The sequence below is a fragment of the Rhodamnia argentea genome, chromosome 4 (genome assembly GCF_020921035.1).
Source record: "Rhodamnia argentea isolate NSW1041297 chromosome 4, ASM2092103v1, whole genome shotgun sequence".
Lineage (NCBI taxonomy): Eukaryota > Viridiplantae > Streptophyta > Magnoliopsida > Myrtales > Myrtaceae > Rhodamnia > Rhodamnia argentea.
This window is the reverse complement of record NC_063153.1, coordinates 6855948-6878996: the sequence shown is the minus strand read 5'-3', so window position 1 is coordinate 6878996 and position 23049 is coordinate 6855948. Positions and strand designations below refer to the sequence as shown.

Below are 23049 nucleotides of genomic sequence, written 5' to 3'. Positions count from 1 at the left end.
AATCAAAATTTTTAATAATTTTTATTTTTGAGTTTTTTAATATTTTATTCTTTCATTTTTTTTTCTTTTTTTCATCGATGGAAAATGTTTTTCTCGACTACTTTATTTTTTGTAAATCGAACCCCCAAAAACTCATAAAATATTTTCTCACAAGTTATTTTTCATAAAATAAATGGAGCCTAATTAAACCCATAGTGCCTGAATTTTGGGGGCCAATTTGTTCTAGCGAATGTCATAGTACTTTTAATTTTTGTGACATGCCTCCAATTCAAAATCATGGCCGTACACAAGGCAAAAACTGTCAAGCAAAGGAATATGCACAGTTATTACAACTTAACCTCTATTCCTGCTACGTCTTGAATGAGAGACAATCATGCTGGTGTCTATACCTGAACTCAAAATACACGGTTTACACCAAGCAATTGACTCCTCAAAACAAGCCCACCACCCTCATAAGTATTCAACAAACGACATCCATGTCAACAACATCAGTAAGTTCTTGTACAAACCGCAGAATACTGGTAAACCCCCACGGCAGAGTTGACCAGAAAGTCTTCATATTGGTGAAGAAATTGAAGTGCGGGGGACAACTGTTGCAAGAGCTGAGTGCATGGACTGAATTGAAAGCATCCCAAGGTACATGGATTACAAGTATAGATGGCCCACAAAAGAAGACATGTATGCACTATGCAGTTCTCCACCACATGTAAATGGGGCTCCCCTTTCTTCCTGCACTGCTGAAAGAGGAAGGGGCAAAGCTTAGCTTGGGAGGACAGAACATGGGGATTTTTGAGTCTTCAGTTTTCAAAGACCATTGTCTTCAATTTGCAAAGAATTGTGATATACAAAAGAAAAATGATGCACTAATGTCATGCAGGCAATAAACTATGAAGAAGAAGCCGCGACTTCGACATTTACACGGCAACGAAAAACTCTGTTATCCAGTCTGAGGAGTCAGCCTTACAAATAACAAGATCGCAACACGAAAATATCGAGGAGATCACAAATCATGGGAGGTAGCGACGCTGCTCCACAAAAGAATCCTTCGAGGACGATCAAGAAATCTGGCTTGCCATGCAGGTTCCTCGCTTTCGTACGCGAACCCACTTTTCATGTACAAATTCTTTGCAGCTTCGTTGTCGACAGCGACATGGACATACAGATCAGTTATGCCTGAGAACACAAAGGTCTATTATGTTAGGCATGTCCTAAAACACGGTTACACAATAACAAGCATCTATCCATTTCTTATGTAAAGTTTCTGAATTTGTTACCCCATTTTTTAGCAACAATCTTTGACTTTGCAATGAGTGCATAACCCAGTCCATTTCTCTGTAGTTCCTCGGCAACACATACATTGCTCAGGTATGCCCTAGCGAAATCTGCTCCAATGCCCTGCAACAGAAAAGGTTTCGCGTAACTATTTCATTCAAGCAAAAGGGGTGAAAAACGAATTCGTGACAGAATGTTCAACAAGTTGCATGTCAAACAACAGAGAGAGCTATATAAATTAAGTCCCGCAGTAGACAAGTCACACAAGCACGTAAAGGATTGTGTTTTCAGACAGAATTTTATTTCCTCTGAATGGCTGTAAAACCAATTCGAAGAGTGTTGCAACCATATATCCATACAATTACCAATCATCTATAAGATTTACCCTGGAATCAACTCAGGTTTGCATGATTGAAGGGCCAACTTGCAGCCTTCAGTATAAGGAAGTACATTTTCTACTTCTCTTTCCATTGGTCCCATGGATCAGCTAAGCAACTTAATATCCTTTTATTCTTCCATTTTGCCAACAATGCAGAAGACAAATATTTTGATTAAGAACTCATAACACAAGTTTGCCTGCTATTTAAAGATGAGTGATAAGTACACAAGACACCAGGAAAGGTATAGAGATACGACGGATACCTCCGGTCTCGCTCCAACAATTTCATCTGGAAGCCAAAGGCACTGATTAAGATCAAGTGTAGCAACAACTACTCGATCTTTTCCACTTTTTGAGAACTACAAAAGGTAACAGAAAATTGGAGTCGCACTTATTGTGGGTAGGCCGTAACAAGCATGTATATTATATATGTAGTGTCTAGTAAAGGACAAAGATAAACATCCCTCAAATGTTCAGAATTCATCAATTGAAGACAGGCGAGTACAATAATCCCTCCAATGATAGATAAATCTACTTCATAAGTAGCTGAAAGTATTAATTTGCTTTCTTTTAAAGCAACAAAAGTGTAAGAAAATGGGCATTGCAGAGGAGAGATACATAACCTTCTTCATCAGCTTTGGCATGCGCAGACATGGCATGAACTAATTCAGAGTTTAAACCAAACACTTGGACGATATAAATAGGGTTCAAACTCTTATTATAGTTGGCCCATTTCAATGGCGATTTGGCTGTGGACAGAGCTATTTCAGTAACATGACAGAAGGCCTTGCCTCAAAGGACACAAAACAGTAGAACTGCCATTCATCTTAAAAAACCCGTGCTTCTTCCTCGGCTCTCTCTGCTCTGTCTGTTGAATGCGCTGCTCATTAATTCCTTAAACAACTTCAAAGAATCTAACAACTCTCAAAGGGTCACAACATCCACCAAATCAGTGTCATAATCAGTTCATCGGAAAGGAGGATTCGGGGTTTTCAAGTTCTGGACTTGGATTTTTGCAAGTGGATGCATTTTTTTCCAACTTTCTGGATCATAAGAGAAGAATTCTTTAGTCCCTAAAACTTGCCGTCTGCAGTGTGATTGTTTTGTTTCACAGACTGATTGCCAATGGTTGAATAGAACTTTTTGATTAATCTTTTCTTTTGCATTGTTTTCCAACTCTATGGGATCATCAGAAAATGATTCTTTTATTTCTTTTGTAAATTGAAATGGTCGAGGCAAAGATCATCAAACCTTACGTCATTTCATGCCCACTCACGTTTCTAGTCGAGCATTATGCAAATACAACAACAAAACACATGCAGGAATCCACTGAAGAATTTTCACTAACCTTTTACGGTTTTGTTATTTTCAGACATACCAAGAATTCCATAATTCCATTTGTTGTGCACGTAGTCATGCAGGTGTCGTGTTGGGGGGGATGAACTTCACAAACTGATTTCAGCTAAATTTGTCACTTTCACATTTCAATTTATGTTTAGTTTGCAATTCGACATTTGTAGTTTGAAATTCTTTTACTCTTTCATCAACACTAATTAGAATCTTTTTCAGATAGGTAACATTAATTAGAATGATAATTAAGTTGCTCATGTATCTAAGGTCTATCATCCAACTACGATAAAGTCAGAGAGAAAAGAGAGGAAACTTTGACACTACATGCTATAGTGTTGGTTGTAATAGTTATAAAATACAGGGCTGTGTAACAGCTGTTACTGTTGTGGCCGTTATAAAGTCGTAATTGCTTTTCTATTGTGAACGAACGATATAATGGGTAAAATATCTGGCTTGTAAAGTAATAGTCACCAGTGTAACCAAATGTGCTGTCAACCTTTTGTTACTGAACTTGCTAATGTAAGTGGCAAAAGTTTAGTCTTATCACATGCCTGATGTCGCTACGTGCTGAAAACTTTGATTTTCAACACTTACTCAAACACACCTTAAGAGTCCCTTGAGAGTTGTTTCCGCCATGGAAGGGCTATCCTTATCTCGAGATTAAGAGATCTCATCCTCTCTTGTACATTTTGACATACTATTTATAGCTATTGTCTTAAGTAGAGTACCCAAGGATTTTGGGATAGCTTCACTATTGATCACTTTCCTTACATTCATCTTCTTCCTCTGGTCCTAGGGTCTTCTTACTTTCAACCTTCCCGTACTGATCAACTTCATGAAACAGATTATATTTCCAGAAGATCAACATATTCTTGAAACACCTGAACCATTCATAAAAGACAATATTTGCTACTTTTAAGTATAGATATACCACCGCTAATGTTGATAAAGGAAACACCCCCCAACCCCACCCCCCTCCCCACCCAAAAGCAACAAAACCACAACGAACGCAAGAATGTATCACATTGTCTGGAATCTGGCGAAGATTCAATCTATTTTCTGCATGATTCTATGGTGTGTTATGGATACGTAATACAAGTGGTTAGATTTGCCCAAACGGCCACCGCTTAAGCAGTCCTGTTGCACATAATCCAAATGGTATTAGCCGAGCCATGACATCTGAGGCATTGACCTGTGGCAGCTTAGGCTGCCCAATCAAGCATATCCCTCATGTAGCATAAGCTGACAAGGTTGAAGCCACGAGCATTATAGTTCCATGCCTCCAAAATACTATACCGCACAAGTCATCCTTTTTATACAAGTGCATTAAGGACGACAGCAGTGGAACCGCATCTCTGCTAATACATATCATGACTGCATTTGTTAGGTGGTGCATCAGTCGAGATAGAACACTATTAATCAACAACTAAGGGCACAGTTCATTCTAATTAAGTTCTTCGTTTTCCTTTATAAGGGGAATCACCTGTGTGGTTTCTATGGGAAGAAATGGCAAAGCGGATGCCCCAAAATATACAGAAACATGACATTCCACAGGGACACGGTGCCATGCCAAAGGGGACAAAACGAAGAATTAAGAAAGAGTGAACTCTTTTGAAAGACTGCAGTCTGTTAATTGAGACTTGAAATCGATCGTGAGTATAGACATCATCCAAAGGAAAATAACAGAGTGTGAAGGCCGTTAGAAGAATTAAAAATTAAGAACCACACCATGCAGAACTAAGCAAAGGAGAGAGACACAAACCTTACATGTTGAGAATAAATCATTTGAACCGGTCATAATTTGGGACATTGGGAGCGTGGCATTAATGCAAGAAACTCTCCTAAAGCCCTCCCTCTTCCCAGCAATACGCTCCTTCAATGCTTCAAATTCACACTCAGCCAAGCTTCTTTTATGATCCTAACAGAACTTGACAACAAAAACGGACTTCAGAAAACAGGAGAGAAAAGAACAAAGTGCAGACAAAGGTAAAACCTACAACACTGCCAGTGAAAAGCTCAACGTCATGCATAAGAGAAATAGGCATTCATGTAAACAATAGAAAATTAGCATTGTCTTCTGACATCAGGCGATGTTACAGACGGCCATAACAAGTCCTTTCAACCGTTAAACTATCGTAATCTGATGTTTTAGATGACAACCAATCCACGACCAAGTATAATATCTCAAGCACACAAACCCAGCACATGACAATTTGTCCGTCCTGTAAAAAGGGTCAAAAAGCTAGGAAGCCGGCCTGAACAAAAAGCATCAAATGTTTTGCAACATGTCTTTACTGGAACTATCGCACTGACCTTGAACTTTCCAATAAACAAAGTGTTTAGCCCGAAAAAACAAACTATCACTGCTGTTTTCCCAACACAAACTGCTGTAAATGACTTGCGTATTTGAGATGGAAAATTGGATAGAGTACTCCATTGCCTCAGATCTTCGTACGAGTTGAATAAAATAAGAGGTAACAGCTCTAGACCGGTCACATGGGACAACAATCAGTGATTTGTGCAGAATGGAAAGAACAAAGCATCCTTTCACGAAGACTACAAGAGTAACTATGTAGCTGGACCTGAGATGACTTCTGGCACAGTTGCGCAAGCTGACATGCAAGAAGCTAAACAATGGCTTATTCACATCATTGAACATAGAAATTCAATTCCTTCGCTTCTTTGATGAGCAGTTCTAGAACCAAGAGAGGCTTTACTCTCGCAAATCCAGGTAACTAACCTCAATACTCTTTTTCCCCATTATCATGAGAAGAATTTTTGTGTAATACATATGCATGTGGTTGACAAGCAGAAGCGCTATCATAACGAAGATCTGCAGTTAGGACTCTTTTCATGATTGTCGGGTGATGCCTACATAGCCCAACACGTCAGTTTCGACCCTTGAACACAAGCCACACAAGGCATCCCTCCCAATTACCAACCGTCATCATCGGAGTTTGTTAATCGAAACAAGAAAACAAAAGGTTTATCAAACATAAACGGACATTAAAGGCAAAATGTGAATTAAGCACCAGCATAAGCAACATCAGAACATGCCAGTTCACAAAGCTTGAAAATTTGAGCACTTGTTTCACACAGAGCGCATTCCACCAGTTCTCACGCAAGTTCATAAACCAACAAGCTCTTCCACTGGCAGCGACGAAGCAACGTAATTAGCACTTTCAAGAAACAAAAGTACACCCACATTTCCTAATTCCCAGCAAACCATTCGCTAGTTTAATCACTCAACAACACACCAAACATACGTAAAAACCATCAACTGAAAAATAGAAAAAGACGAAAAAAGAACTAGCAGAATCAGTGTACTTGCTCACCTCGACGGCATAAGTGGAGGGCTTGAACTGATTGAAGGTGCGAACTCGAAGGCAAGAGGCGGCCCAGAGCTCGTCATCGGATGACGCTTCTTCGAAATCGAGGAGCGATTTGTCGATGGCGCTCTCATCGCGAGTTCCTTCTTTCAAGACTTGAGTGGAACATACAGGACCCCCAGGAGCCCGAGGGTTGAGGACCCAGACGAGCTTTCGACGCGTGCGAGATGGGTATAAGCATTGAAAGGAGGAGGAAGCGGCAGCGGCAGCGGCAGCGGAAGCAGAAGAAGAAAAAGAAGAAAGCAAAGGAGGAGAGAGAGACAGAGTGAACACGGACGTGAGCGCAGCGTAGGTTGAGCTTGTGGCCATTGTCGGAGAATCTGAAGAGGCGCACGATCTTTGGATCCCGTGTCTCAAAGTGTCTGGAGCGCCGCATCCCCCGCTGGATGAGTCAAATAGAGGTTCACAAAATGGATTTATACAATTTTTTTGGCTTAATCCTTTGAATCCGGTACCAACGGGTATCATCCCCCTATAACAACATTCTCTTTTAGGCTTTTCAACCAATCGATACCGCCCCGAAGAGCAGCTTTGGCTAAAACTCGAACAATTTCTTGAAAACTCGCTTCCGATATGAAACTTTGAATATTTAAAGATGCCCTTGTTATTCCCAATAGGATGGCGCGGTAACGGATCGATTCTTCCAAAGCACGCCCCGTTCGCACAATAGCACGAAAAATCTCATCGAAGAAGGAGCAATTTTCATTATTATTGTGCTAACCCGTTAAAATGATATCTGCATGTCATAGGACTCGGCTAGAAATCCTAGCTATTTTTAGCATGATATTGAAAAATCCCACTGCTATTACTCAAATATGCATGAAACATCAAATCGGATATTAGATCCTTCATTTTTTTAGTGGCAGAATTTTGATCCTGTCGGATGAAATGGTTGTGGCTACTTGCTCCAATAGAAGTAGGGCGACAAGTAATGGTAAGAAATGTACGTTGTGGTGGAAAACTATGGGTACGTATATTTCCAGACAAACCGATTATGGTAAGAACTACGAAAACACATAAGGGCTCGGGTAAAGGATCTCCCGAATATTGGGTAACTGTCGTTAAATCAAATTGATACACTTGTATCAAATTTACTCTAAATAAACAGCAAAAGGAAATCTGGAGTGCTAATATTATGTACAGTACTCACTTTAGTATCAACATTTTTTTGGATTATTTAAGTGTCAATTCTAACCAAAAACGATTACTTAAGTGTCAATTCCGGCCAAACAAGACACGGAATATTTTTTTTTATTAATTGTTAATATTATGCGAATTTTTTTAAAAAAAGTCAGTCCACATGGCGTCCACGTGTCAATTTAAAAAAAATTGTCCACGTGTACGCCACGTGTAATATCTATTTACAAAATAAGCTAAAATATTTTTTAAAAATAAATTAAATTTTAAAAAGTAGGTAAATAATTAAAAAGAAAAGAAATTGATCCGTTGCAACAATGAGGGCTTCCAAGCCCTAGCTGCTGCAACACAGAGTTTTTCTTTTTCTTTTTTTTAGCTTATTTTTAATTTTTTTAACTTTTGGCTTTGGTTTATTGCTGATTTGGAAGCTTTGGCGAGCCATGTAAATGCCACATTAGATTTTCGGCGAAGCTCACCAGAGTTGGCATTGAAATAATCTATTTTCAAAAAAATTGACACTCAAGTTATTAAAAAAAAATATTGGCACTAAAGTGAGCGTCGTACATAAATATTGGCACTCCTCATGTCCTTCTGTCCTAGATTAACTTTTTAAACACCAAAAATATCAAACTAATACGTATGTGACAAATTTATCCTAAAATAATTGTTTGACTGTCAAAAATCTCAAACCGATACGTATGCGACAAATTTATCCTAAAATAATTATTTGACTGCCAAAAATCTCAAACTTGTACACCCGTGACAAATTTACCCTATGTTAGTTTCCTTTAAATTTGGTTAATGCCACGAAAAATTGCAAATTAGTACACTGTGACAAATGAAGAATAAAAATCTCAAAGTAGTACATTCGTCAACTGCCACATGCCATCTAACTCAACGAGGATAAATTTGTCACAAGTGTACTAATTTGGAATTTTCAATGGTCAAAAAATTAGTTTGAAGTAAAATTGTCATAAATTTACCAGTTCAGAGTTTTTCATCGTATTAACCCATATTTTTATTTTGGTGGTAAAAAATTTAAAGCAAGTATTTATGTATTTCCAACGATCCTTCTAAAAAATCCCCTTATTTTAACTATGAAATAAATTGTTTATAATGAGGGTTAATATCACGAAAAAATTGTAAATAGGTATACTTATGATAATTTTATCTCAAACTAATTTTTGGATAAAAAAACCTCCAAACTAAAATAAAGGTGACACATTTACCTTCCGTGGCAAGTTTACGTGGATATTCATAATCTCTCCCTTTGTTTCTTCAATTAGCCATGATTTGAAAATAAATACTCTCTCTCTCTCTCTCTCTCTCTCTCTCTCTCTCTCTCTCTCTCTCTCTCTCTCTCTCTCTCTCTCTCTCAAAGCACGAAAGTAGGCATCAAAACTCATTCGAGCTCACTTTCACTTCTGATAATCTTCTTGCCTTCAAAATTTCCGTCTAGATTTGTTTGGAAAACTTATCCGAATCACCAAAATTAGGATGTTCAATAGTTTCAATTGGAAGTGGTCTGAAGAGAAATGCCACCTAGAAAAAAAAATCGAAGGCGAGATGCTTGAATGAGCTTTGATGCCTAATCATGGAGACGAAGGCAACGATGAAGGATTGTGGTTGATGAAGAGGAAGACCTAACATTTTTCATGCTCAGAGAGAGAGAGAGAGAGAGAGAGAGAGAGAGAGAGAGAGAGAGAGAGCTATTTGCTTTCAAAATAGGCTAACTGAAGAAAAAAAGAGAGAATTATGGATTTTCAAGCAGACTTGTCATGTGAACTGAGTATTATCATATGTCATCCAGCTCAGCAATTTTACGATAAATTTGACGGAAATTGATGGAGGGTAAATGAGTTGCGCATACACTAGTTTGGGGTTTTTAGTGACCCAAAAATTAATTTATTTAAAATTATTGCATGTACCAGTTTGAAATTTTTCGTAATATTAACTCTCAATACGTTACCTGAACATGAATACTTTTAACGAAAAACAAGCATGCATATTTTGTTGTTGCTTTTTTCATTCTTTTTATCTATTTTTTTTTTAAATTTATCATGTTGTAATAGTAGTACAACTTTGGCAAGTTAGTCAAAATTTTGGGCAGAAGCATACCTTAAGTGCCAATATTTGTGTATGGTGCTCACTTTGATGCTAATATTTTTTTTTTTTGGATTGCTTAAGTGCCAATTTTTTTTTTAAATGATTACTTGAATGCCAACTCTGGTGAGTGTTATCGGAAATCTTATTTGGCGTCTACATGGCTCGCCGAAGAATCCCAATCAGTAATTAAAAAAAAGCCAAAAATTAATAAAAAATTCCACCTAAAAGTAAAAAAATAAAAAAAAGCTTAAAACTAAAAAAAAGTAAAAATAAAAACAGGTAAAAATATAGCTAAAAAAAGCATAAGGACTTTAGCATTTGTATCTGGCATCTGCAAAATGATAATGCAATCTCCAACACTTTTCTCTGCAAAAAAGTCAAAATTTACTCACTTATTTGTACTGAAAAATAAAACATTAGAAATTAAACTAAATAACTAAATAACAAAAAAAGCAATAAAAAAAACCTAGTAGTGGCGAGGGCTTGCATAGTCCTCACCGCCACACCCCCACCATTGCTAGCAATGGCCGGCAATGGGTGGGGGCTAGTCATTGGGGGTCGCCGAGCCTTGGCCGGTGGCCAGCGACCCCTGGTAGCGACGAGGGCTGTGCAAGCCCTCGCCACTGCCATTTTTTTTTTCAACTTATTTTTAATTTTTAGACTGAATTTTTTAATAAAAATTGCCACATGAACTTTTTTCTCAAATAAAATTTCCACGTGAATTGATTAAACAAAAAAAATAAAAAATCCATGTGGACTTATAAATGACGTGGCACAAAATGTTTTAAATATAAATATCACGTATATTTTTTGGTAGGAATCTCTGCCGTTAGCACTTAAGTAATCTTTTTTTTCTCCAATTTAGCTCTTAAGTGATCCAAAAAAAATATTGACATCAAAGTGAATGCCATACATAAATATTGGCCCTTGAGATATCCTTCAATCCAAAATTCGGTAAGTATTTCAGGTAAGTCATGGTACACTTCTTGTCCTTTTCATTTGTTTAGTTTTAAAATACTTCTTTTCTATATTTGTTTAGAGTGTAAATATGACATGCTCTTTTAAGCGTTTTAAATCATGTGTTTAATTGAATATCACATAAATATGATGCGTACATTTCCAATTCATAGTCCATGATTTTAGTTGGTTTACCATTTATTATTAACGATAACCCACACGTCATTGCCAATTCTTGATGGAAAGTTCAAAATTGCAAGGAAAATTATCCAAAAAGCTGTGAACATATTATACTTTTGTCAATTCAACCATACACCTTTTATTTTTGCCAATTGAGTCCATCCAAAAATTATGGCCCCGAAATGCTGACATGGACACCAGCCAACAATTCAATTGTACACATTTTAATTCTACCAATTAAGTCCATCTGAAAATTTTGGCCAGAAATGTTGATGTGGACGTATGCTGTCCTACGTGGCATCATATAAACAATTTTTAATGATTTCTTAAATATGTCTCGAATTTCTTTATTAAATTTTGGGTTAATACCATGAAAAACCCCAAATTGGTACACCTATGACAAATTTATCCCAAACTATTTTTTTGACCACCAAAAATCCTAAACCGATACTTTTGTGACAAATTTATCCTAAACTAATTTTTTTGACCAAGAAAAACCCCAAGCCGATACACCCGTGACAAATTTACGCTTCGTTAAATTGAATTAATACCACGAAAAATTCCAATTTGATAAACCCGTGACAAACAGAGGGTAAAAATCCAAAACTAATATACCCGTGAACCGCCACATACTATCAAACTTAGCAATTCGACAGTTAGATTTAACGAAAACCGACGGAGGGTAAATTTGTCACAGATATATCAGTTTAAGGTAAATTTGTCATAAATGTACCAGTTTGGGATTTTCAGCGCTCAAAAAAATAATTTGAGGTAAATTTATCACGAGCAAATCAATTTGGGATTTTCCGTGGTATTAACCCTTAATTTTTTTTATATGTTCCTTCTTTTCTTTGTTTTTCTCCCACATTAAGGAAGAAAAAGAAAAAGAAAATAAAGAATTATCCACGTCTCCGCCTATGGTATGTAGGATGGTCGATGTCTACGTGAGCAATTTCCGGCCAAAATTGATTGAATGGCCTTAATTGTTAAAAGCTAAAAATGTTTAGGATTCAAGTGACAAAATTGATAGGTGTAGAACTGAATTGGCAAATAGATTTAGAAATTGTTGGACAATTCTTGCACATATTTCATGTGGACATAGATGGTCATAAGATGTTTGGTTGTTCGGTTGTTCGGTGTGTCACGTGAATGTGATATTAATATTGATGCTGGTCCCAACTACGTGTAAGTTTTCAAATATAAAGATGGAAAAATCACATATTGAAACAAGAATAGTAGCGATCGGAAATCGAACGGCAATGCAAAGACAGCAACCTCATAACATCATAATGGGCGATTCCCACCAAGGATGATGATCCTAAAACGATGTTAACCAAGACAGCAACCTCTATACTACAAAAGACGGAAAAAGCTTGGAACCATGTCAGTGTAGAAGACTGATTATGGTGGACGGCAATGCCAAAAACAGAGTATTATCTTGACCGCCGCGCTCTGTACCGCGGCCAGCAGTCTCTCTGTACTGCGGCCAGCAGTCAAATTACATTTCTTGTATGATCCGAGCAACAACAGATGCTGGCAACTTAACATATGAAAGCTCGAAGGAGTCTTAGGTGAACCAAGTCATCAAATTGCCATAGTAAATAGCAGAAATCTTGGGGGGAAGAAAAGGGTATGCCATATGTGCATGATATCTTATCAATCGCTTGATAGGTCGGAGTATTGGCTTCAGTATATACAAGCTCAGTTAGTCAACTGGGCAAATAGCCCCGTGAACCGGGGGAGCAGGGCCCAAGGACGAGACCCGGGTTCGAAACTTGGGACACCCAGGATGCTGGTTGAAAGGTTATCAAGCCGAAAAGAGAGAAATTTCGGCAGATTCTGTACAGATGGAGTGAAATGATGGCAAAAGAATGGAAGGGAAAAGCGACTACTCCGAAAATGTACGTGGGGAGAGAACAAGAATAATGCACCTTTCAGCATCCGCTTCCTGATGTTACATACTGATTGAGCGCTGATAACCATGATCCTCTCCTCTCGGAGTGAGACACCGACTGTCTTAAGCCAGATCTCGAGCATCGAACCAGTTGGGTCCTCAAATTCCGTTTGACACTGCAAGGAACAAGAGAGGGGCTCGTGTCCGGGGTCCCCATGCAGAGGCTGGCATTAATTTTCATTGACGGAAACTTCTGGCAGCTGAAGCTCCGGAAGGACGGTCCTAACGGTGAAATGCGTGTGCATTGGAATGCGGGCTTACACAATGGGGTTGTCATAGAAGCAGCCTCCGAAGCTTCCCCAGAGCACGTGCAGAACGTAAGGGACAGACTCGTTCGTGCAATCTCCTTATTAACCACCGGTCTGATCCCAGGAAGCTTTGCAAACGAGACTATGCCGTGCCGACAAAGAGGGCACGCAATAGAGCCAGGAGGACCATGAACCGTTGAGGAACTAGAAGTGGAACAGAGGTATAGGGCACATCTTGTGCAGAACTCATGATCACAACCTGCCACACAATCATTTCCATGCATAGTAAGCAAATAAAGCATGTCTAGGCACTGAGGTGATTTAATGAACTTCAAGCGGAAGTTCAAATATGAATCAGCAAAGGTGAGAGTTGTTGCAAGTCGGTGTCTAGATAATTTTGTAGCCTTCGAGTGCGGATAAGTCTTGACAGGGCCTAAAATCACCATTTAACTGAATGTTTACAAGACGCAAGTGATTGGTTTTGAATAAGAATTTACATCTTGCCATCAACTACGACGTGGAGGATTTAGTCCATACTTGCCAGTAATAGGGTGAAAGAACAAGTCAAGTGAAAGGCATATTGCTCATAGGCTTGAAATTTCCCATTCTCATGCTATTCGTCGCTTCAAAAAGTGAAATAAAAAAAATATGTTCCATTGGTGAACTTAGTTTCTGACTGTACCTTTTGCCGCCACAGTGCATTTCCTTTCTAAACAAACCACGCATGGATCTTGGCATGTCAGCAATAGATCATTGCCTCTCCATCCACATTCTCTGCAAAAGAATAAAAAAGAAGAAATGGTTTGAATTCAACTCAACAGTAACTGGATATTTATGGTCGATGGTACACCTGTTAACTACCACAACATAAATTGCCCCAACGCCCGGACAGCCACCTACAGGCAAACTCATACAGAAAATTATACCAGCCACAATGAAAAACATAAAGATGCATACCACACCTAAGTAACCCAAATAAAAGAGAAGCTGAAGTCTCAAAAATGAGTGTGCTATGCCTTTCTTATGTCTTTGATACCCAGTTCTTGGGTGCATTGGATGTTATGGCATCATCACATGCTGATTAGGCGCCATAGTTTTTTCCAGTACAGAACTTTTTCAATTTGTCCTGTTTTGAGTGAACTTTTCATCTTGATTTAGAGAGAATGATGATACTGTTGGCCTGGACCACTCATTACAACTTCTTGTCAACAAATCAGTCTATCCCGTCTAAAGTAGCAAGTTTAATCACTAAACATCATGTTTCCAGTCATCAACACAGCTCAATGCGAAAAACATCACACCATGTATGGATCATTTTGTGGCAGCGTGCTCTACATTTGACGGGTTTTCCGAGAAAAATTCCCGAGTATCAACTCATTTATACGGTACTCTAAATAGTTATGAAAGAGAAGTATAGAAGGCCGGAAATATGTTTCTAGGTATGAGCATCAGCAAAAGGAACCAGAGGCAGTCCAAGCACTGAATGCAGAAGGAAATTTGATTTCTCAAATTTAGTAGTTATGGAATCGTTTCTTTAGACTTGAAAAAGAGAAGGCAATAGCTAAGCCTCAAGATAAGTATAACCTCTATTTTCATATATCAATGTCATTCTGAATCACACTTTAACAGTCTTTTTCAAACCAAATATTGAATATGTTTCATTCATTGCTTCCTAGTGGGTGAAACGCCATCAAGGACACAGAAGCATTGCCTTAACATATCGTATACTGCCGTTAAGGAAGTGAACGTGTAAAACTATCTATTGATACTAAGTCACAGTCAATCACGAAGAAAAAATAGAGCTATCAATTCTTGACACGACAAGAAAACATAACTCAAATACGACACGAGCTTACTGAGACAATTCAGAATTCAACATGATATGAACAAGATCAACTTGAAATTGACGTGATTTATATGTTTTGATACATTCTTTTGTTATCACATCAAAACATTTCTGTTGAAACAGGAACTGATGCGAATATCCAAAACGAATAAGACAACATGATGCAAATTGACAGCCCTACCCTTATGGATGCAATAAAACACTATTTTTCTTGAAGCATGACAAGATCCTTGAATTTAACAAAAGAAATAAATGGAGAAACCAGAAGAAGAAACCACGAGAAACACAATCCAATTCGAAAAAATTGGTCGAGGCTCACTAGTGTAAAGAACCGTTTGGAAGAGCGTTAACTAAATTGAACACTGCTCACCTGGCAATACTAACAATGCTCATAAGAGGAAGAGATATATATGGAGAGGGAAGAATTCGTGTCCGGCCCTCTGGTTGTGTGCTGAGAATTTCCTCGAGCCAATTTCTGTGCCATGAGCGAGCAACCATTAACGGGGTCCACCTGCATCAAGGTAGAGGAGATAAGGACGACAAATAAACTTTCTTCATTTTAGTAAATATAGAAAATAAAATAAAGGAGGTGCGGAGAGCCAGAAAGAAATAAAAAACAACTAGAGAACAGAGAAACTAAAAATTCCGATCCAAATTGTATTGGTCAGTGGTCTCCACCATTGGAAGTGCTGTTAGCTACATTAATGTTACCACTGCTACATACTCGTCAAAGTAGACTTGCTTTTGCTTCCTCCTTAATAATTCCTGAACCTCACTTTAGGGAACAAAAACAACAAATAACTGCAGAAGTTCTCCCTTACAAACTAATAAATAAGGTACAGACAGAGTTGACTGTTTCTTGACTCGGCATGTAACTTTTTGGGCTGAAGTACTGCCTGAAGACATTGTCGTTTAGCAGTCAGAAGTTCTCCTCCAGAGAACTGAAAAATTGATCACATTTAACATGAAAGGTTAACTTTAATCCTCATCATGCTCTCTCTGTTGACATAACAGTAACTTTCACTCACGTTCACAATTCAACTGTCTTTTCAGGAGACTTTCCAATGGAAACGCAGTCATGATTTTGGGCATATATCACTTGAATGTACACCAAGATCCTTCATGGCTCAACAGAAAAATACAGATTCTCCAAACATTTAAATCAGCCCAAAAGTTTATACTATGGGACAAGGAAGTTTAGATGCACAGCCCCAAATTAACCATAGAATGTGCATCCAGGAGTCACGAGTCAATTCACCGACGCAGCGGACAGAAAAATGCTACACACACTAACCTTGTGACCTGGAGGGAGAAAGCTTTTACTTCAGATTACCATATCGAGGAAAGAGTTACCACAAGTTCCAAAAACAAAAGGTGCAATGTATATTCTATTGAACTCTCAGAAATAAGCATCAACATCATTTAGCAGTGAACCATTTGTTGTGCTTTGAAATTTCACGCGCATAATCCCAACATTGATTAGGAGGAACAGGTCATAGGACACATACCCATTGATATTTTCGACCGACAGACTCGCACCATTGGCAATCAGAATCTGAAGTATAAAAAGAATATATGTGTAAGTCAAAACGAACAAAATAAAGAATGATATTAGACCTTTTATCTTTTAGCTGCCACAAAATACCTGACAACACTGGACACTTCCACCACAAGCAGCATAATGAAGTGGAGTGCTTCCAGCACCTGCAACGTGCACAGAACAATACACATTACTTTCCACAAAAACCATGGTTCCAATCAGGTGTAACTCTATTTAAACAATCAATCATTTTGAATGAAGCCATAATTCTCCCAGTAAAACACACCTACAAGGACATTGCAATCTCTTCTCACGAAATGACGTCATAGAAGGAAAACAACAGAGTAGCCATTTGTCAGAAAAACTTCATATTTTTAACATAACAGGGGAACCCAACCCAGGGTATTTTGTAAAAGCAAATAACACCTGGTGCAACCCCCAAGACCAGAAGACAAAAGGAGGGATCTGGACTCTTTATCGCTCATTCATTCCTATCCTCAGAAACGCAATCCTCACAACTAAAAGCCAGGAAAGGAAAAAGATGTAACCAATCATATCAGCTATCACCCTGCTATGCTATCTATTGCATTACAATTTAGCGATATAGCGATATAGCTTAAGATACCAAATCACATTTGCTTCTTGGCATCTTTTGACTCTTTTCCTTTGCAGGAATACAAGTAAAATATTTTCACATGCTAAGAGCTATAGTGGAGCCAAAAGGAGAATGGTCAAAAGAGAGAAAAAAATAGACAACAAAAGCAAACCAGCTTAAAGCAACCATGAGAAAAACAGTGGTAGCAGTATTTGGAGAGTTAATGATAACATTGATGATTGCCATCAGAAGCTGCCTATTTCCCAGACGAATCAGACAGTAAATTTACTAGCGATCAACCAATGCATAATGTGAATCCAGCAGAACCTATCAGATCAATTGTAGTCCCATCTTCTACAGTGACTTCAGAAACAGATGCTCCCAGGTTCAAGAGTAACTGCACGCTCTCGACATGCCCATTCAGTGCAGCCATGTGAAGTGCGGTAATGCCTCCATCAGAAGGTCTGTTAATTACCTGCGAAAGAGCACTGATCCATGCAAGGAGACATTGTATACACGAGATATCAAACACCAAGTAGAAGAAACAGCACAGGAAGATTACAGAGATCCAGACAAAGCTGGACATACTCTTCATCAAATTCTGCAATAGGCTCCTCACTGTTGGTTCTTCTTCTTAGGATATTCCACACATCAGGATTGCTAGGAATATAATCAGCTAGGAGGAGTCGGATGCACCGGGTATGGCCATTCAAAGCAGCCAAGTGAAGGGCGGTACCACCATTTAGATAGTCTGATCTGTGAATCTGTACTCATAGGTCCACATAATATCACCATTCATGTATGCAGAATTACTGACTACTTCATTTAACTTAGAAGCAGGAGCACAACAATCTTACATTAGCTTTAAAAAGAATAAGAGCCTGAACAACTTCCCAGTGACCATGCTGACAAGCTTGCATCAAAGCAGTCTGTTACACGAGAATCAAAACAACAATTCCTCAAAAAAAAAAAAAATGCATTACATCTAATAGGTACAATAAAATTCTTGTGCTTCGAGCAGCAAGTAATTCAGCACCTGACCGCGGTAATTCCTGAGATTGATATCCACTCCAGACTCGAGCAGCAACGAAACTATCTGAATACAGGAAACAGACACCCCGACCACCATCAACTGTCAAATCTAAAAAATAAGGAAAGATGACATTAAAGATGACACAAGGATTGACCCATTCATCAGACAGTATAGTACCTCATGGTGGCCTTGGGCTGCAGAATAATGGAGAGGCGAATTTCGAACCCCGAAAGTCGAATATCTCACAAGACGAGGATTATACTCCAATAGAGCCTTCGCTTCTTGCAGATCGCCATCTCTTGCTGCCGAAACTAGGCGTTCTCCCGATGCCGAGCATCCGAAAGAATTGCCCATGAGGTTCAACAGCCTCATGATCCTTTCAGATTAAGCAACCCCTCAAAGATAAAGAGTCTTGGCAAAGGGAGAACTTTTTTTTTTTGGTTTTACCAGGACTCACAAATTTTGGAGGAGGACACTATCGAAAGAGGTCTGATTATCATAAGTGGTCTGTGCAATAAGCTGATAATAAGTTAGGGTACTCAGAGAAATGAGAAAACCGCGTTTATCTGGGTTAAAGAAAATGGAAAAAGAAAAATTCCTGCAACTTCACCAAACTAACAACAACCGGCGACAGAGTCTCTCACAGAAATCACAATCACACGCAAGAATTGGTTGTAACGAAAGAATCTCACTTCTTGGTGGTTCCTACGAGAGAGAAGGAGAGAGATAAAAGGGCCAGTTCCGATTGGGCAAATGAAGATCAACCTACTACAATGCACAAAACAAGAGATTAAAAACACAAAAAGAAGAATTGAGCTTTGATGTGACACTCTGACAATCACTTCCGTGTTCGTGGATTACGAAGACCCACCCGAGAAGCAACCAAATAAAAAGCGGCAAATTGCTCTCTCTCTCTCTTAGAGCACCATTCTTGATCCAGACGCCCCCAAGTTCACGAATTGATCACCACATCATCCAAATATCTTCATTCTACATCATACCCACTACTGAAATCCGCCGATGACAATCCCCTTCGAACGATTCCTCGCCAAAAGTCAAAACCCAGAAATAGCTGAACATTCTCCGACACCGAATCCAGACATTCTTTCCCCGGGGAAAGAGAAAGAGATCAACTTTACAGATGAATCACCTGACAAGAAAGGACTTGGACAACAAACCGATGTTCGGATTAATGGGACGAACGTGCTTGAACCCGAGAAATGCGCCAAACATAAGAAACACGAAAACGATATTACGGTCCCAAAAGAAAGGAAAAGAGGAGAACTTTATGAAGAAAATGAGGACGGTGAATATTTTATGAGGAGGGACAGCGACATTAGAGTGCAGGTCCCATAAGCGGCCAACAACAATTAGTGCAGGAAAGGCGTGCCGCCACGATGATTCAGCATTGACAAGCCGGTCGACTTCGGCGTTGGGGTCTTTCTCTTATCCGAACGACGGTTACGTGGTCAGCTTCCCCTATCCGCTAATTATCAGGAGTTCCATGTTTAGATCGTTCATTTGGATTTTTGCTTCCATCTGATTTTTTTTTTAATTTCTTTGTTTTTTTTAGGGACGGACAAGAAGATCTGAAGCTGACAAGCTTGTCGCTGCAGTCTGACAACGTAAATCAAACTCGTGAATGTGGGCCGGACCAAGAAATTTTCCTTTTTGGTCGAATTCGGACTAAGAGTTTGAGCAGTGTGAATCACTCAATCAGAGTCCAAAGACAAAAGTCTCCCTCAAATTTTCACTTTTTCAGAGATAACTAGTACTCGTTTCAATGTGATAATACTACATAAACCACCAAATTTGGTGGCTAGATTTTTTTGAGTTTCTAGACCTTAAGTATGAGTAATTATATGTTTAGACTAGTTGTTTGGATTGCTTTTCATATATATTTTTATCTATATCGATGTCACCCTATCGGTTATTTAACAAGGAAAAAGTTTGAACTTGGTCTTTTACTTTAAAATTCCAAAACACCCAAAAAATTATAGTGAGGGATCCAACATGTCCCATTCAACGTCTATCAAGTGAAACTTATGGCGGTCCCCCTCCTCTTTTTACCTCACTTTTATTCAATCAACATGCTACAAATGATAACATTAGGACGTTGAGTGATGTGAAATCTAGCTCGAAATTAGAGGGCAGAGTTATATTATAACAGGTGTAGCAATAAGGCAATACTTGATAAGATTATGTCGTGTGTCATAAGGTTGCTCAATCAGGCTAGTTCAATATAAGAATCGGATCGAATCGGACTTAGTTGATTGGCTCCAGGCCAGTTCACATAGGAGTGGTCTATTTTATACTGTGAACCATGAGATATATTCGAGATGAGTTTCAAACTTGGAAAGGTTGGGAAATTCTTTGATACCTTAACTGCTATGCCACAAATTATTCACATGGTATACTCTTCTAAAACAATAGTTATATTATTTCCATTTAGGGCTGGTTCATGGTCGATCTTGAAACCGGCCCGGAATTGGGAACTGACCGGCTCGTAAAGGAACTAGTTGGGCTTCCAGCTCCGCAAATTGGAAACCGACTCTAGCAAGGTAAGTCCCAGATTTTTGGTCTAGAACCTATGCATTCTATAACCAGTCGTGCTAATTGTCTTATTTGCTTCGTTGATCTTTTATTTCGTGCGGAGAGTATATCTATCGAAATACTAGAGCTTATTTTACATTGGCTCATACTTCATGATTCCTTTGTGTTTTAAGAAAGTCGGAAGGTTGATTACGGTGTGAGAATTGTCATGGGAGAAGGGAAGATTTGATAGTAATTCTCTTTTAGATTTATTGACCAAATATTTGAAATTCAATCACGAGCTTTTCCATAAGCTCCTAAGGATCTATTTGTTAGCGGAAAATGAATAATTTGAAAAATATTTTCCTGACAATAATCGCTTCTATTACTTATAAAAATGAATGAATGGAAAATATTTTTACCTTTCACAAAAATGTTTAGACAAAAATTATTGCCGATAATGAAAACATTTTTTCTTGACTCGTTATTTCAAGCGATATAAACAATTATTTATAGGAAAATATTTTCCACATTATTCATTTTTCGCGAAACAAACAAAGCCTCGGCCTCTGTTCTTTTCACGGAAAACAACTTCTATGAAAATACTTTCTGGATTTGCCGACGTTTGTTTCAAGAAAAATATTTCCCACTCATGAAAAAAATACCTTTAACGGTGGGGAGGCGAGGTCAACAAGCTCGACCTCACCGGGTCTAGCGAGGCTTACCCTCACTCGAGGCCGATGAGCTTGAGCCTCGTCGGCTTGTGGCAAGGCTCGAGCTCGCCTGCGGCCGGTCAAATGAATAAAAAAAGAAAAAAGAAAAAAAAATTTATCAAAAGGAGTGCATGGAGAAAAATCAAATCCGATTTTTTATACCGAATAACGAAAATATTTTCCAGATCATTTTTAGATTTCAGTTAAAACACCAAAAAATATTGTTATTTTCCCGAATAATGATAATCTAGAAAAATATTTTTCAGAAACACATCATTTTTTAGAAAATGAACGAAGCCTACGTATAAGTAATTTATGAGTATGATACAATTTATAGGCATGTAAATTCTAGCTAGTGAACCACTGGGAAATTGCCCCAGTGCTCACTCTTCCCATTTGGGAAGAGGGAGGCGGGAGATTCGAATCTCCACCTTCAAGGGGAGGGGTGGGGACGCATGAGGAGAGAGCGGTGTTTTGCAACCTGTGCATGGCACATAGCACATACAATGTGGCTCGTATAGTAGAATAAGATATGATAGAACTAGACAAAAAAAAAAAAATCTAGGTATTGTGTTCCTGACCAAAAAAAAAAAACATCTAGCTTGTGTGCACTTCCAAGGAATCTTCACATGCATTGATATAAAAAAAATTATCTCAATCCATATTAATTGTTGTTGATGGATGAATTTATAGGTCATAAACATAATTTCATGCAATATTCGTGATTTACAATGGCATGGAAAGTTTGTTTATTGTATGAATTGTTATGTGGTGGTATTTTGTTTTGTATGTAGTCCAAGCTATCGTTTTCGTGTATGTCTGTATTTTTTTTTGTGAAATCCGTGTTAAAGGCCTTGGAAATATTTCAAATGCTTAGAAGCAACAAAATAAGATTAACTTTAATAACGTTGGGAGCGTGTGGTGAGCAAATTTACATCGATTAACGAAATAAAGTGCGGAAATAAAAATTACTTACCATTTTTGCTGTCGTTCCATATCAAGCCCTTTACACCACATCAGTCAACCTTTTTTTTTCCTGACGTGGCATCTTGAATTCTAAAATGGCAATTTTCTTTATTTTCTTTGTCGGTTCCACATAAAAAAAAGGAAAAATTTCAAATAAGGGCCCAAAGTCCTCTTGTTTTTTCAAATAATGACTCCAAGTAAATATTGTTTCAAATAAGGGTCCGAAGTAATATAATATATTTCAAATAAGGGCCTGAAGTGGCCATAGTGTTTTAAAAAAGGACTGGCCTAAAGGGCATTTTCGTCATTTCCCATTTTGATTTTTTGTTCATTTTTCTTTATTTTTTGTTTTTTAAAAGTTAAAAAAAAAGAGCCACACAAGCGAGAGGGCGCTGCTCTCTCGCCTGTGGTCGCCGACCCACCGGCGGTGGGGGGTCGCCAACGCCTCCGTGAGGGTTGGTGACCTCGCCGACCAGAAGCGAGGGCCTTTGACCCTCGTGAAAATAGAGAGAGGGTCGGATCCTCTCCTGGATTTGGACGAGGGCCAGCAACCCCGCCCGGACCGCCGGCTCTCGCCTAGGACTCGGCGGGGGTCGCCGGCCCTCGCCTTGACCGAGCGAGGCTCGCCGGCCATCCTCTAGTCGGGGTGGGGGCCGGTGACCCCTGCCCGGATCCGGGAGAGGGCGGTTAGTAGTTTTGTTGGCCCTCGCCGACGAGCCAACAACCCCTCCGGCCTTCACCGCCCTCCCATCCCCTAGTAGTAGGGTGGTGGCCACAGGCGGGCTGCCCTCTTGCTCGTGTATGTTGTCTTTTTCTTTTTCTTTTTTGGTTAATTTTTGAGAAAATAGATAA

The 23049-nt window shown here is 38.8% G+C and overlaps 2 protein-coding genes across 4 annotated transcripts; both read right to left on the bottom strand.

Annotated features, from left to right (window-relative positions):
* Positions 1–806: 806 nt before the first annotated feature.
* On the bottom strand, positions 807–6780 carry LOC115736055. Of its 2 annotated transcripts, none has more exons than XM_048278240.1 (5): positions 6337–6780; positions 4764–4919; positions 1915–2010; positions 1275–1398; positions 807–1173 (listed from the first exon to the last, which is right to left on the bottom strand). In XM_048278240.1, the coding sequence occupies exons 1-5, from the start codon at positions 6697–6699 to the stop codon at positions 1001–1003; spliced, it is 912 nt and encodes a 303-aa protein (XP_048134197.1). In that variant the 5' UTR covers positions 6700–6780; the 3' UTR covers positions 807–1000. The 2 variants fall into 2 exon arrangements, with proteins under 2 accessions (XP_048134197.1, XP_030523407.2); XM_030667547.2 differs by having other exon boundaries at positions 1275–1395.
* A 5499-nt stretch (positions 6781–12279) lies between these two features.
* Positions 12280–19447, bottom strand: LOC115736173 (probable E3 ubiquitin-protein ligase XBOS32). Of its 2 annotated transcripts, none has more exons than XM_030667710.2 (10): positions 18164–19447; positions 17990–18049; positions 17811–17882; positions 17542–17717; positions 17281–17441; positions 16460–16522; positions 16327–16369; positions 15189–15329; positions 13655–13746; positions 12280–13231 (listed from the first exon to the last, which is right to left on the bottom strand). In XM_030667710.2, exons 1-10 carry the CDS (start codon positions 18356–18358, stop codon positions 12705–12707), a joined length of 1530 nt encoding a protein of 509 aa, XP_030523570.1. In that variant the 5' UTR covers positions 18359–19447; the 3' UTR covers positions 12280–12704. The 2 variants fall into 2 exon arrangements, with proteins under 2 accessions (XP_030523570.1, XP_030523567.1); XM_030667707.2 differs by having other exon boundaries at positions 16327–16373; positions 16464–16522; positions 18164–19446.
* Between the last annotated feature and the right edge of the window lie 3602 nt (positions 19448–23049).

Excerpts from the sequence above, each read along its gene's own strand:
- LOC115736173 (XM_030667710.2), bottom strand. The coding sequence starts at position 18,358 with ATGAGGCTGTTGAACCTCATGGGCAATTCTTTCGGATGCTCGGCATCG. Across the intron at positions 17,883-17,989 it reads TCAGGAATTACCGCGGTCAG|ACTGCTTTGATGCAAGCTTG; the intron begins GTGCTGAATTAC and ends CTCGTGTAACAG. Across the intron at positions 13,747-15,188 it reads AGCATTGTTAGTATTGCCAG|AGAATGTGGATGGAGAGGCA; the intron begins GTGAGCAGTGTT and ends ATTCTTTTGCAG.
- LOC115736055 (XM_048278240.1), bottom strand. The coding sequence starts at position 6,699 with ATGGCCACAAGCTCAACCTACGCTGCGCTCACGTCCGTGTTCACTCTG. Across the intron at positions 1,399-1,914 it reads TTGTTGGAGCGAGACCGGAG|CAGGGCATTGGAGCAGATTT; the intron begins GTATCCGTCGTA and ends CCTTTTCTGTTG. Across the intron at positions 1,174-1,274 it reads GATTGTTGCTAAAAAATGGG|GCATAACTGATCTGTATGTC; the intron begins GTAACAAATTCA and ends TTGTGTTCTCAG.